The 15042-nt window shown below is 35.7% G+C and overlaps 1 protein-coding gene and 1 long non-coding RNA gene across 2 annotated transcripts; one reads left to right on the forward strand and one right to left on the reverse strand.

Moving 5' to 3' along the window:
• Positions 1–133: 133 nt before the first annotated feature.
• On the reverse strand, positions 134–8077 carry LOC120339647 (uncharacterized). Its single transcript, XM_039407813.2, has 5 exons — positions 7862–8077; positions 4884–4980; positions 2102–3060; positions 1595–1966; positions 134–1515 (listed from the first exon to the last, which is right to left on the reverse strand). The coding sequence occupies exons 1-5, from the start codon at positions 7898–7900 to the stop codon at positions 1285–1287; spliced, it is 1698 nt and encodes a 565-aa protein (XP_039263747.2). The 5' UTR covers positions 7901–8077; the 3' UTR covers positions 134–1284.
• A 3617-nt stretch (positions 8078–11694) lies between these two features.
• LOC120339480 (uncharacterized) lies at positions 11695–13210 on the forward strand. The gene is made up of 3 exons (XR_005569205.2): positions 11695–11821; positions 12133–12206; positions 12360–13210. It is a non-coding gene; the product is annotated as an uncharacterized LOC120339480 (long non-coding RNA).
• Positions 13211–15042: the final 1832 nt, after the last annotated feature.

Consider the following 15042-nt stretch of genomic DNA (forward strand, 5'->3'; position numbering starts at 1 on the left):
CTCTATGCTCTTCGACTGTGGAAATTATGACTCAAACATACCCTACTCTACGACGGTGCATCTGTTTAAGATTTAGTCACTAAATCAGAACACCATTACCCATTATTACATTCGAACAATTTGAAGACACAAATGAAAAACACCGTTGCTTTTATTTCACTTTAAAAACAAAAACAGACAATGACTGAAGTTGTGTCGTGAAAAAAAAACGTTAATTTCATAAAATTCTGATAAGACAGACAAGAACAAGAAGTATCGATTTCTTATCACATGACCAAAAATAATGGAAAAAGTATGTATAACGTGCGTTACTAAAAGTTGTAAAAAATCGAATCCCTTCATTACCATGTTGTCGAATCGCGAAACATGTTTGCTATTTTAAACACTAAAGCCATTGAAATCCGACAATAACTATTGATTAAAGGATAGATCACATTATTAAATCGAATTTTTAAATAATTTCAAATCGAAACAAATAGTTTTAAAAACAAAATTTTATTACATTTATATCCATGTAGTGGCTCCAATTCGGGGTTTGCAACCGACTGGGGTAAAATGTAGAACCGTTATCATGCCGTTAATCATGCCGTTTTATAGAATTAAATTCATTTTCAGTGGTAAAATGTGAAACTTTATACAAATAAATGAAAACGTCAATTGGTCATTTGATTAATAACTAACTGCGTTGTCGCCTGTAAAAAGCGAGTAGACCAAACACGGGTATTCCATGAATTTGTTATTTGAAATTTGCATCGAACTAAATGTCATAGAAACTGTCACAAATCGTAAAAATTACGAAAATTCTTCAGTGTTTCTTCGTCACAATAACACAATACCTAGCAACAGATAGACAAGCCAACGAGTTATTATCCAACACTGTAAAGTATACATACTTTACATACATTTTGAGACGACCATCCAGTTAAACATTGTCAAATTGTTATATCATGTCAGTTATCTAAAAAAGAATGGAAACACATTGGATCAAATGTGTTCAATATGCTAAGCGGAACTGATTTATTTTTTCATCAAAATCTTAGATGAAAATATCCATTTTTAAATAATTTGGCAATCTTTTATTGTTTAGAATATGATTTTAGTTGGTAAAACCTGGATATGATTTAGATTTTGACTAATAAAACGTTGGCATAGAAAAGGGTTTAGAGAACTAAACAAACTGGTTTTCTGTTATGTATAAAACTGAATTCCTGCGCCATTTCTACGCGGAGAACCACACTACATTTAGTAATACTATTTAATAATCTTTTAGAAAAAAAAATGGTTTTATAAAATGACACAGCAGCCTTTTTTTGCTTTATCGGGTGCTTCAATTTCTTCTCTAGACTCCGGTGTAGATTTTGTAGGTGCTTCTTCTAAAGGCACTTCTGCCAATTCCACATCCGGTGTAATTGCAGAGCCTCCTCGAGGTGGTTTAGTATGACCGTCTTTTTTTTCCGCTTTGGGTACGTTTTCCGTATTAGATTTGTCTGGTTCATTTTTCTGCACATCTACGCCCTATAAAAAGGGTAAGCAAAACAAAAACAAATTATTCATATAAGAACGATAAATATAATAAGATTGTAGAATAACTTACTGATTTTGAAAGTTGTTCACTTTCCTGTGGTCGTTGTTCGGATTCTTCTATTTTTTCTTTGTCATCCTCAACAGCTTTTTCCTGTTCTGTAGTTTTTTGAGGTTCGTCCGTTATTTCTTCATTTTGATTTTTTGTTGTTTCGGGATCATCCCCCTGAGCAGTTTCAATCTCTTTTATATCAATAATTTCAGGTTCAGCTTCTTGTTTTTCTCCTGTTTCTATATTTTGACTTGTTTTTTGCAATTGTGTTTCTGTATCCGTACTAGTCTCAGCAGCAACTTCTTTTCGGTCTTCTTCTTGGTCACTACTACTGCTGCTGCTACTACTTGAAGAAGACGAGCTACTTTTTCTCTTGTTTTCATCATTGAGTTCCTTGAAAATGAAAACGATTGCGAAAATAAAAGCGAAATATCATTTCATAAAATGCAGTTTAAAAATGCGCCATTACATACATACATTCAGCCTTAAGCCAACCTTGAGTATTTCGTGAAAACGCATTTTACCTACCTCAGATTGTTCCGCCCTCTTTTCTTCGGTTTCTGTTTCCTGTTCTGTTGTTGCCGGCGGTGGTGGAAGCTCGGCTACTTCAACGTCCAGTGTCGTGTCTTCAACTATGCTTGGAGGGGATGGCATGTCGCTTTGTTCTAATACCTGCGTTTCTATTGGCGGGACGGTAGGACACGGTACCTCAGTTTTTTCGGGAGTTGACCTAGAATCTTCTTGTTCTAAAGATTGAGGTGGTGGGGGTAGATTCCCCTCTTGTTCTTCTATGGGATCCGTAAAAAGATTAGATTGATCCTCCGGAGGAGGAGGGCTAGGAAGTTCAATTTCTTCTGGTGGTACCGAAATTTCTTCGGGTGGCGGAGGAGACGGTAACTCATCCCCTGGAGATATTAGAGCTTCATCGGGCAGAGGAAGAGATTCTGGTGGTAATTCAACATGATCAGGGTAGGGAATCGCGTTTTCGTCGACTGGTGAGGTTGAAGTAACGTCTTCCGGGGGAGGGGGTAATGGTGGTGAAACCATTTCGCGTGGTGGGATTTCGGAGTCTGTTTCTTCAGTACCTATATTTTGATTTATTTCCATTTCTACTTTATTCGAAAGTTTCTCGACTTCTTCACTTTCATTATTATCTTCTTGCTCTGATTTTTCCGGTACCGCTTCCGGGGTTTTACAGTCTCCATTTTCTTCATCACCATCATTTTTGATTTGCGCGATTTCTGGGACTGCTTCATTATTTACGTCATCATTTGTTTGTTTTTCCGATTCGTCTTCACTCTCCGAAGATGACGACGAAGATGAAGAAGACTCTCTCGGCCCTTGTTTCACGGGATCCGGGATGGGATTTTCAACAGCAGTAGATTCGACGACTCCACTCTCTATTTCCTCTGGTTCGACTGAAGTATTATTTTGCTCGGCATTCATCTCTCCATTTTCGATTGGTTGTTGTTCATCATCTTCGGCCGCTAAGATCAAAAGAGGAAAAAGATTTAGAGAATAAGAAATACGAGCATAATTACAATGTATATGTTCTTCTAGTCATTTCACCTTCCTTGTTATGACTGTAATAATTTGTTTGATGTAAAGATTTGTTAGAGCCACAGCATAAAAGGCGGTATTTGTGTCTTCAAAATGTTCAAAGACAACTAATTTTTTTAACAAAACTTTACCAGATGAAAGCTGAACAGAAAACGCTCGGTACTTTCATAACCCAATCGCTACGTTTAATAGGTAAATATTTTCGCACTGACTTACTTGATTGTGTGATAGACTCCATAAAATATATCGTTTATATTTTCAAATTTAAATATATATGAATTTTTTGAAACAACAATATTCCAATGAGCACATAATAAATTACTACATAATTGATCAGTTGTTTATTCATGTGAAAATCAATATTTTCTCTGGCATTAATTCAGGTTGTTACGCATTTTTTTTATTTGCGATTATTAGTATTGGACTGAAAGAGCAACCTGATTATTCCTTCCGTTATTGATTTGGTTTCTGCGGGATCAACTACTTATCCTTCTTCTATGATTTTGTGCAGGTGGATACGTATGTACATAATATGAATGCGATCAAGATTGAAGATAACTATTTTGAGTTTTTGAGGAGTCTTGCCGCACACTAACACAAATATATTTCCATCCACGATCGGACCTTGGTCAGATGTAACGTTACAGAAGTATATTTGTGTTAGTTTGCAGCAAAAACTTTCAAATCACTTACAGTGATTGTTTTTGTTTCGTTTTCGTATTTATACCACGAGCGATATTGTATGAATCATTTTTATTCTGCAACGTGACAGTAAAGCAAAATGTTAATTTAATGTTGCATTTTCGATTTCAATCTACAAAAATACTTTTCATTGTTCCATATAACGAACTATTCAAAATAATTATATCGATTGTTACCCTACAAGGTGAACTCATCATTAGACTAGGAACATAAACGGGTTTCTGATGACCTATATCGAAAATCAATTCTAATTAACCGTAGTTTCACGTCCAATATCATTGGTTATATTATATCGACATTACCGTCGTATCTGAAAATGTGACGTTTTCAAAAGACGGTATGTGTACCAATTATTAGATATCATAAAAGTTCAACTTCCATTATCAAGAGTCACATTCATACTATGGCATGCATTCTAGGCCCCTATAGAGCATATAATATGGGACCCTTAGCTATATGGATATTTTCCCGTTTACTTCTGTAACATTAGCGAATCAGCAGGTTGCCAACTGTGACCTAACAATTAAAACTTTCGCCGCCACTCAGATATGTTTTCTACATAGACAGACTTTGTAGTCATATTAGTTCGTTTACGCAGTTCTGTTAGAGATATGCCAATTTTCAGCTGTGTTTACAACTTTTCGATGTAAACCAAATAAATCATGGGCAATTTGTGAAGTATTAGTTTGTTACAATAAACAACAATTCGTACCGAAATGCTGTCAGTTGTCAATACTTGACAACGGCAGGTGATCAAAAAAGCTGCCTGTGAACATGTGAACCAGTTTCTTGACACCAACTCACGAAAACACTCGTAAAATGAGCATAAAAGTTTTGAAATGATAAAAAATAGGAACAATGTTTTCTGGGGTGGAGTGACGGATGAACACCACTTGTGCAAGCAATTGTAAAAGCAAAGGCACGTAAGTAGCGTAAGGTGATCCCTGGCGAACTGGGAATGATTCTTAACATATTGAGCAGTGTGAAGTTCTATTTTTTTTTTGTTCGCTACTTCAATTTAATTTGTTTTGGATTTTAATGCAATTACCTGAAGAGTTTTCGGTTGTGACCAACTCCGCTTTTTCTGTTGATTCTTTTTGAATTTGCAATGTTATTTCATATGATGACAGAGGCCTCCCACCTTCCTGCAAAGCAGAATGTACAAACAAATAATAAACACGATTGCGGTAAGAAGTTATGCAATAATATTTATATCGGTTGATTACAAACTAGAAAGACGTCATTGAATAAAAGTCAATTGGCCTATTTTTAAATCTAGATAAAAATATTTCTATATCCTAGAATTAAAAATGATGAGGTGTTTTACAATTCTCACCAAACAGATTATAAGCAAATTCCGGAATGCTTCCAGTCGTCTCAATATTTTACCATTACTTGGCGAGGAGTGGGAAATGTCGTTTAAAATTCAAATTTACGTTACAAAATTTCAAATATTGTCTAGTCTAGTTTCTTACTTTTTAGGATATATATATGAGATTCCGTACCTCGATCACAAAGCCTATACACTATTAACCGAACGATTTCGATCAGAAGGAGACAATCATAAACTACGTAATATTTAAGCGGTTACAGTAAATGTTGTTTTCAAACAAAACTGACTTCTGAATAAGGTACTTAATTATCGGCTTAGATTACCATCACGACATCAATACATTCATTTTTTGTTTTCATCTTCATAATTCATGCATTGCAGCAAGGAATAAATTTCAACAAAACTAGCATTTCATTTTGCGGTCATAGACATGTTGGTGAAATGAAATATAGGACGGCACCGTAACCAAATGTACGACATTTACATCGTACGTTTGACTTCAAATGATTTCAGGAACACCGATATTAAGCTATGAAATGTCAAAGACTACTCTTAGTTTCGGTCAAATTTATTAAAATGAGATATAAATAGTGTATACTACTAAGGCTGTAGCAACAGTCCCGTATTCATAGAATACATCATCTGAAGAGTGTTGATTGGTTATATGTATAAAATGCGAATGTACGACTAAAACCTTTTGTACTTGTTTAAATATTCAGGACAAACCCTAATCGTTCGATTTGCTAAAAAATTTAAATTACGAGTCTAGCAAGATATATTACTCCAGGACGCAGCATAAATTTCGGCCAAGATTATTTTATCCATACACTATTCATGAGCTTAGATTTTATCAATAACTCAAGCAATTTTGACCCATGTGAGCAATGTAAGTGCTATATAATATTGTTGCATGGTCATTAATAAATTATGTGTAATTGGAATTCATCAATGCACAATCTATATATTATAATGTGATCCAAAGTGACACGTTATGTGTTTTGTGACACAGATATAAACTTGTTTTTATTTATCAGCAGTTTTATAATCCTGTGTCAAAATCCCATGACTTGGTTATCTATTATCACACGTTGCCGTCGTTTTAATAACAACAAGCATACAAGTTTTGATGCAGGGATAATATTCTCGCATTGTACCGCATTCTCAGTGTTGAATAAATATTGCTACATCGGAATTACGTGAATGTTTGTGTCTCTGATTCACACAATGCCGACGTCAATTTCAATAGGCAACATGCTGATATAACATTAAACCCAAGCAATGCAATTTTATAAACGATATTTCGGATAACCCGTGTACGAGTATGATCAATTATTAAACGGTAATATTATTCATGTTAGGTAAAATGAAAAATACTTGCTGTTTTTAGTAAGTTTGTTATTGATTTTACGATGTATTGTTAGGATGAATAAAAACCTATGCCACCTGCAACTTCCTCTGTTATAAACAATAACAATGAAGAATATACATATATATATATATACTAAAATGCAAAAACAACGAAGTAGATTACGTATTTGTTCTGAAGGCACATTTAGACGCACTACACTTTTCAATATACACCACTTTGTAGTTTTACTAGTTTACAACTTTACGTGTCGTTGTTATCAACCTTTGCATTGAAGGGAACATTGCATTTTTGCAAGATTTAGTTGTTTCTAGAACCACATATTTACGTGAATACCATTGCAAACAATAGCATCTTGGTCAAATGTTTGTGTTGCAAAATCAATCACACTCGTTGGATTTAGTTCACAAACATAGCTCAGTAACTTCCTGGCCTCGTATGACGTAATCTCCTGTCGCATTCATACATTGTGTCCATTGCACGTAGTATTAGATCATGCAGCTTTAACGTGTTTGCGTTTTAACATTTTCCATTTTGCGTTGGTACTTGTGAAACTTGCCAATAGGAGATTTCTAAGTAACTGTGACAGCCTTACTAGAACATGGGTGTGTGATGGAAAACAAAAATTAAACATTTTGTATCAAATCATTAATTTTTCGTCACAACAAAAAGCATACAAAATTCATAGTCTTTCATAATGGAGTAAGTAGCCCTCTGAGATCTCATATTTTTCTCTCATTGAAGAATAGACGTCTCGATAGCCATATGCTCGATATCGGCCGCGAAACAATGACGCCATATGGAACTGGTGGATTTTGAATTGGAAAACTGTCTATTGGCATAATCATCTGTCAACTGAACGATGTACCAAATTGTCTACCTAACTCGAATATATTTTGCAGTTTTTACAACTTGTGATAAAAGCCGAACAGTATCTTTTCGTGTTCAGCCTATCCTATAGGAACATGTCGCGGATAGTATTTGTAAATTACGACAATCTATTCTATTTTGATCTCTTATCGCTTATAAATTTATAGTGTTGATTTCGTTCTGCAGAAAGGATAATTTTTCGGCCTTTCGGCAATAAAATAATTCGGACGAGTAAAAAGTAGTTTCGATGTAATGAACTGCCACGGTATTGAGCATGTAGCTGTAGTCTCTACTTGATGCCACAAATTTTCAATTCATTGCGAACGGAACACGCGTGGCATTTTAACGAGTTTATTCAGCAATGTGATTTAATTGAATTAAGACAAATATTATTTTCAATATTTCATTTGATAACTGAAACATAAACCATGCTACCAAATTAAAAAAAGAAACTTACCGTTTTGGCTTGAAGATTCGAAACCGTTGGATCCTCCATCGTTGAAACGTATAATTCCGGCTTCAGGACAAACTAAACAATGTTTTCAAGTATGTCAAGGAGTTATGATACCATTACATAAATCGCTACATTTAAAGTTGCTGGCATAATATGAGACAAGTAGAAGGTTTTATTTTTGTGCCATCTTCCCTTTGTCTATGGCTTGTCCGGCTATGAATTCCTACAATTTGCATTATATCATATTTTCTGTTAGTGTCCACTTTCCTCAATTGGATAATGAAAATAATTTCACGTGGTAAAACTGAACAGAAGTCGACACATAAATAATATCTACAATACTATTCTGTATAATCATGCGACAGACACTTTCTTCACTTTTTGAAACGATGTCGTTTTATTGACATAGCAAACGTAATTATTGATTTTATTCATTCACGTAGGTTCTACATACTCAATATCGCATTTACATGCATATCGTATTAGATACATAAACCAATGTTCGGTCATGGTGAAAATTTGGAATCATTTCTATCAATCGGATGTTTCTAAATAACCATCTGCCTGTCAGTAAACACTCATATCTCGTTAGCTTGAATTACAACGGCGTCACGAAATGTAGTGGTAATTGACGATGCATCCCTATTGAAAATGTTGCACGTCAGTAAAGTGCAGCAATCTCAACACCAATGCCCATCCTATTAATTGGTGCTCATTTAAAACAATATTATATCTTTATTTAGTACATTTACATTGCTAAACTCTGAGTCGGTATGTATATTATTTAACCAATGACCAACAACTGAATAAAGCAATAGTAAGCACATGCTCGTTGTCTGCGTTGGAAAACAAGAACGTCTACCAAACCTATTCCCAAGTCGTAAGTCCTGAAATTCGCATGCGACCACAAGCAGTTATTTTTAAATCTAACTGCGCGGGAAACATAGCCTGTGATAATACGCCACTCGGGATTAAAACATTTCCGCCTAAATGGAACGCTGTGTAAAACACAAGCGCATGCTGGGCATGCCAGCAAAACCGAAACGACGACACCCCGACACGTAGTGTTTAACCGTATATTTACATCAACAGCCATTTGCTTATTTCAAAGAATAATGATATTGATTTTAAGTCAAAGAAGCTACTTTTTGAATGATCGCTACACTGATTATACTGTTATGCAGCAGACCTTGAGATCGATATATAATTATGCAGATATATTGTACGGCACTTATAATTATATATATATATGCATAGTGGAGTAATACTTGAATTGACAACGCAGGGAATTATGATATAGTTTTACGGTGTGATTTTTCGAATAGTTTACACACAATAACACGTAAAACAATGCAATAAATTTATCGTAGTACGACCCATGCTTCCAACTGTTAAGAAACCTTTAGCCATTGCAGCGATGCTTAAACTGCGCAAAGGCCTTAAATTTAAACGCGTTTGTGCTGGCAGCGTTCGAAATATATCAACATCGTCGCACAGAAAAAAAAATATTATACTTCTTGTGGGCGTTGTTTTTGCAATAATCGATATTTTATCATTGGATTGAGCTTACTTTACGCTGATATAGTTGCATATGTCAACCTTATAATTAAGATATTAAGAACTGAAAATTTGTATGCTGCTGAAGCGCCCTGTAGCGGATGATGATTTTTACACTTCGCATCGTTTCAAGATTTTCTACAAGATCTTTTCATGGTGGAAATTTTACTGTTAACATGAAACTTCAATGGGAACTTTCAACATGTCTAGATGACAGCTGGAAATAAATTACGTGACTGGAAGTTTGTCTCAAGCGGTGGTTTCGAACCTGGGTTCGGTGAAAGCCCTGGGTTCGATTGAGTTGTCGCGGGTGTCCGGCGATAATCCTATGAAATTTTTGATATGTTGGAGTTATTTAGCATGTAATACCGTACCGTAATTCCGCGACTTTAAAATCCAATTATACCATCTTTTTCAATAGTTGTGACGATTTCACCCTATTCAATACAACTAAGGCAGAACTGGTGGATGCATGGCGATGTGCGTTAGGTACACTTAGGTGCACTTGTCATCGCAGCAACGATTACCTCGCGTAAGGTAATTATGTGCGACAGAATTAATGGCCTTTTCGCCATCGCAGAGTGGATCACCCAGGTCGGTTGTGGCCTTGCACGTGAGATGCTAAACTGGTAAATTAATTGTTTATGTATATATACTCATGTTGTAAGTTCACTTGTAACCGGTCCTTATTTCTTCCTATCATGAAGTCGTCATGACAGTTTTACTGACACCAAAGGTAAATTTGACAAGCTATGAAAAGAGAGTCCGATTTAATACTAAAATCCTATATATATACATCATTCGATTACTCTTTTGCGACTCTTTTTCACAACAGTGTATTATATTACATACGGAAAATGACGTTTGAAAATTCCAAACGACATAGAAATTTTATTACATTTTCATAATATTCTTATATATATTAAAACATCATTTTCTCCACACAATTCAAGTTCAGGCACTTATATATACAGACACATTCGAATATTTGCATGAGCGTATATAGAGCGTATGTTTGTCTATTCCAGCGGCAAAGATCTAGCCTGCTGTTATATCATGTTGTTATCATTTGTGTTGGCGTCAAACTATCAAATACAAGACTTAAGCAGCATATTTAACTGATTTAGATTAAAAACAGTATTATACAGCGTAGTTCCCAAAAAACGAGACCATTATTTACTTCTATGAAAATGAAGAAAATTATTTAATTTTGTCCATGCTTGAACTTCTGTTTGCGTATGTTTGTACCCAAAAGCGTCGGAAAATCCAGGACGTCTTGCACAAAAATTATGTTGTTTCTGGAATTTATTCCAAATGCTCTTCTCGACCTTGAGGAAAGAATTGCATTTTTCTCGCAACATTGTCAATCATTCTTCTTCGGGTATTTCTCTTTTTTGGACACGAAGTGGACATAACGATCGTTTCAATATTATGTTGTTGTTGTTGTTGTTCTTGTTCTTTGACACGTTTTTAAAAAGTCGCTTTTCTTTTCGAATTCTGGACCAATTGCTTTGAAATTTTCAGTAGTTGAAGATAAAATTTTTCTCCAGAAGGCTATTACTTTTATTTATTTCAAAATTTCCTGTGGACTTCGAGAGATTCGTTTTTTGTGTTCAAAGAAGTGGTCAGAATAAAAAATAGTGACACCTTGTGGCGATTGCGCGAAGGCATATCAACTGAGAAGCGATCGTAATTCTTGCTCCGCTAAGAGTTGTTTATGGGGAATCGAGATGTTTGGGGTTACCGGTACCCGCAATGCAGCAATGCAACGGTTTGCGATAACTTCTTAGCTAGTTGACTATTACTACAGCTTCGCTTGGTGACCATATATTTGTTGACTGCGGTATTTACTGTTATCAGTTGGTATTTCAAATTATTTCTCAATAAACTCGAAAGGTTTTTGAGGATAGGTCAAACTACCGGTACTGTTTCGCTCGGTGTTCAATCAATCAATCAATGTTCACTTTCCATATATTTCAGTATTTGTAGACTGTGGTTCCCGTGTTAAGCGAAAGTGATACCGGTACCGGTACGATAGCTGGGAAAGCTATGACAGTCCCTGTGGCCTGTACGGCACGTACCGGTACCGTTTACAGGTTTACGTACCGTCTTACCGATACCGAAGTCCGTTACGGTACGTACCGGTACAGCTGTACAGGTACGATATGGGTAGACTAGTACAGTATTACTGTACTAGTTGCATTAATTATATTTGTTTAGAGTGTGTGCCTGCATTGAAATTAAGTTTTTGTAATGAGCCAGCATGTCTGCACAACCAGACAACTGCTATGTCTTTCTAATTTTTCGCTGTTTCGTTACATTTTTTTGGAAACAACATTTGCATAAATACGTATGGTACCGTATGCAGAGGAAGAAACTTCACAAAAATTTCAACATGTGCAGCAGGTTAGCGTACATAAATCAGTAAATACAGAAATATGCAGAGGAAGAGACTTTACAAAAAGGATAAGATTTACATAATTATCCCGATGAAGAGGAAAGCCTATAGAACGGCTTAACCATATTGCGAACCACAGCCTCTTGTCTGGTTACCGGTAAGGTACCATTCCAAGTCTGGTATGGCTGTATAGGATTAGTTAGTTATTTGTTTTTGGAAGCATGGATTTGATTAGTTTAAGTGGCCAGCATATCAAATGTCTAATAGTGAAATATATTTCATATTTTCGCTATTTTATCTTTTCCCTTCTTTCTTACAGTTTTGCTGGAAACAACAGATAGGCTAAGGAGAAAGCATTACAACTTCTCCAATAATTTTCAACGAGATACACAGGTAAGTAAGTCTAAGTGACGCAGCATATCAAGTTCATTCCATTTACATGTTTACTACTACCATACCTGCATCTGCACATAAACTTATTCTATTTCACTTGTATGCCTGCAAATATGCCCTGTTCATGCTCATCTTTTTGCTTTTTTGTTACAGTTCTGCTGTAAACAACATAAATATGCCAAGAAAGAAGCATTATAACCTTTCCAATAGTGTTCAACATGTTCTGAAATATGGTGGCCGAGGTCTTTCCAATACAAAGAATATTTGCTGGGTTAACAGTGTGTTACAAATATTGGTTCGGCTTCCACTTCATGTACAACATGATTTTCGCTTGTGCTCAATAACACAAGTATGTAATTTCTGCAAGCTGATATCTCTAAGACGTAGAATGCTATATTCACCAGCTAAAGCAACAAGACGTATTTCAGCATATGAATTTTCTCTGTTTGCTCACGATTTCCATGCTAGGCCATTTGAAATGTTTGATGCTGCTGAATTTCTGAGCATGATTTTATCTAAGATTACAGATGACCAAATTAGGTACCATAATGAAGTTGCTAATACCCTCCGTTCTATGTGCCTTTTCTCAGCATCCATTTTTGAACGGTGTTGCTGTGGTGAATATTCTCGTATCCTCAGTGCAATGACATTTAACATTTTCAATTTCAATCAGGGAGAAAATTCCGAGGACATTTTAAATCATCAAGAAGAAATATGTCACAAATGCAATTCTCTTAAATGTGTTAATTATTCATATAGTACATTGCCTTCTTTTTTCATTTATTGCAATTTGCAGAGTTGATCATTTAGCTCGTCAAGTGCAATATTTTTCATGCTATATGTGTGAGAGCTATTATTGACATATTCTAATAAGTGGGAGTGGAGAATGTACTAGCATTGTCAATGTCTGATATTTTTCATGGTTTGAATACAATGTCTTCAGTCTTATATTAAACTTTGAGTTATAACACCGATGGTCCTTACCAATGAACAACTTCATAAAACATGCTGTTTTCGTGAGTCCGGTTTTGAATGATTGAGTTCATTTAAATTTATAGTGTAACATCAAAAACTGACTGATGTAAGTATCGCTGGATTTATTTCAAAGACACTTATGACAGATGAATTTTTCTGTTGGTAATCTGATCATATGTCAGCATCTGCACAAGTTTATAATGTTCTCCACTATTTTTATGAGTCAATGACGTAGGTATGTGCCAAATCATATCAAGTTTATTTACATGTTTACTCTTACTGCATTTGCAGTCAAATTAACTTATTCCATTTTTTTGTACGCTTGCACAGCTGCAATGTTTATGCTCATCTTTTAGCCTTTTTTCATTACAGTTCTGCGGTAAACAACATCAATATGCTAATAAAGAAGCATTACAATCTTTCCAATAGTGTTCAACATGTTATGAAATATGGTGGTCGCGGTTTCATCAATGCAAAAAATATTTGCCGGTTTAACAGCGTGATGCAAGTATTGCAAATAGTTTTCGTGTCCATATATTTGAGCATTGCTCTCTTGTTATTTCTGCAATTGTAGCTTCGAGTTCAACAATCGTTTGAGAACTGTCCTGATACAAAATTGACCTTCGGACATCCTACATATCAAAATCTGTCCGATATATAAGGTGCCCACTGGGTGTCATTGCTGACTTTTCTCTCGGAAAAGCAAGCGTCTGATTTGATGTATGGGGGGGTTGCCTCGTCATGCTGGAACTACTGCTGGTCACCTCTATCGATCCCTCAAGTCATGTCCAGATTTTTCTCGGCACAACCACGTAATGTTCTGTATTCACCGTTTCAAATCTTTCATTTCCATGTCCTGACAGCAGAAGGTGCACTTCAGCAGAAAATTAAGTGAGTGGTTAAAAATTTTGCGAAACTTCTTAGAATAATTATACGCAAACAGAAGTTCAAGCACAAATAACATTAATAATTTTTTCGGAGATAATTAGGAAATTTTTGGTTTCCGTTCTATAGATAACTCTGAATTTCGAGAAGCAAAAATACACCACTACCATTGGGTTTATATTTTCAAACCCATGTTCAGTCTTTCAGTGTTCAATCTCTTTGGCAACAGAATCAAATTGAAATATGTTCACGTGTGTTGTGTATGTTAGTATTGTGACGTAATAATAGCGTCTGGGTCTACTCGACGCAGACGCGTAATAATGGGATTCGAGTTGGCTGTTTTTTACGTGATGGTACTGTTTTGCTGCTAAGATTAAAGACTATTCCATTCATACGAACAACGTGTCTATTTGCCTCCAATATAATAAGGGACATGACATGGTGTCAGAAGTAGGATCTGGATTGTGAATAAGTCAAATTGAAAACGGTGTTAACGCTGCAAAAACTACCAGTCAAAAGAAGCTTCAAAGCATTTGCGGAAAAGTGTCATGGCGTCGATTCAAGTTGCGCCGCCAGAGCCATTGGATTTTTCCAAGCCGGAAGGATGGCAGCAATGGATTAAACGTTTCGACCGGTACGGAATTGCTTCCGAGTTGAATAAAAAAGACCCTGAATCCCAGGTGAACATGCTTATTTATTCGATGGGCGCGAAAGCCGAGGATATATTATCTTCTTGTAAACTGAGCGACGATGAGCTGAAAAGTTATGAGACTGTTATAAACAAGTTTCAAAATCATTTTGTAATTTGCCGAAACATAATTTTCGAGCGTGCGCAGTTCAACCTTCGTTGTCAGGGAGAAAATGAGTCGGTCGATTCATTTATTACCGCAGTCCACAGTATGGCGAAATATTTGCAGTTTGGGGATTTGCACGATGACTTAATCCGTGACCGAATTGTAGTAGGAATTCGAGACGC

This window comes from Styela clava, chromosome 9 (assembly GCF_964204865.1).
Source record: "Styela clava chromosome 9, kaStyClav1.hap1.2, whole genome shotgun sequence".
In the NCBI taxonomy this organism is placed as follows: domain Eukaryota; kingdom Metazoa; phylum Chordata; class Ascidiacea; order Stolidobranchia; family Styelidae; genus Styela; species Styela clava.

Coding starts and splice junctions, on each gene's coding strand:
- LOC120339647 (XM_039407813.2), bottom strand. CDS start 7,900: ATGGAGGATCCAACGGTTTCGAATCTTCAAGCCAAAACG. Junction 3,061..4,883: donor CACAACCGAAAACTCTTCAG/GTAATTGCATTA, acceptor TTTTGATCTTAG/CGGCCGAAGATGATGAACAA. Junction 1,516..1,594: donor GTGAACAACTTTCAAAATCA/GTAAGTTATTCT, acceptor CCCTTTTTATAG/GGCGTAGATGTGCAGAAAAA.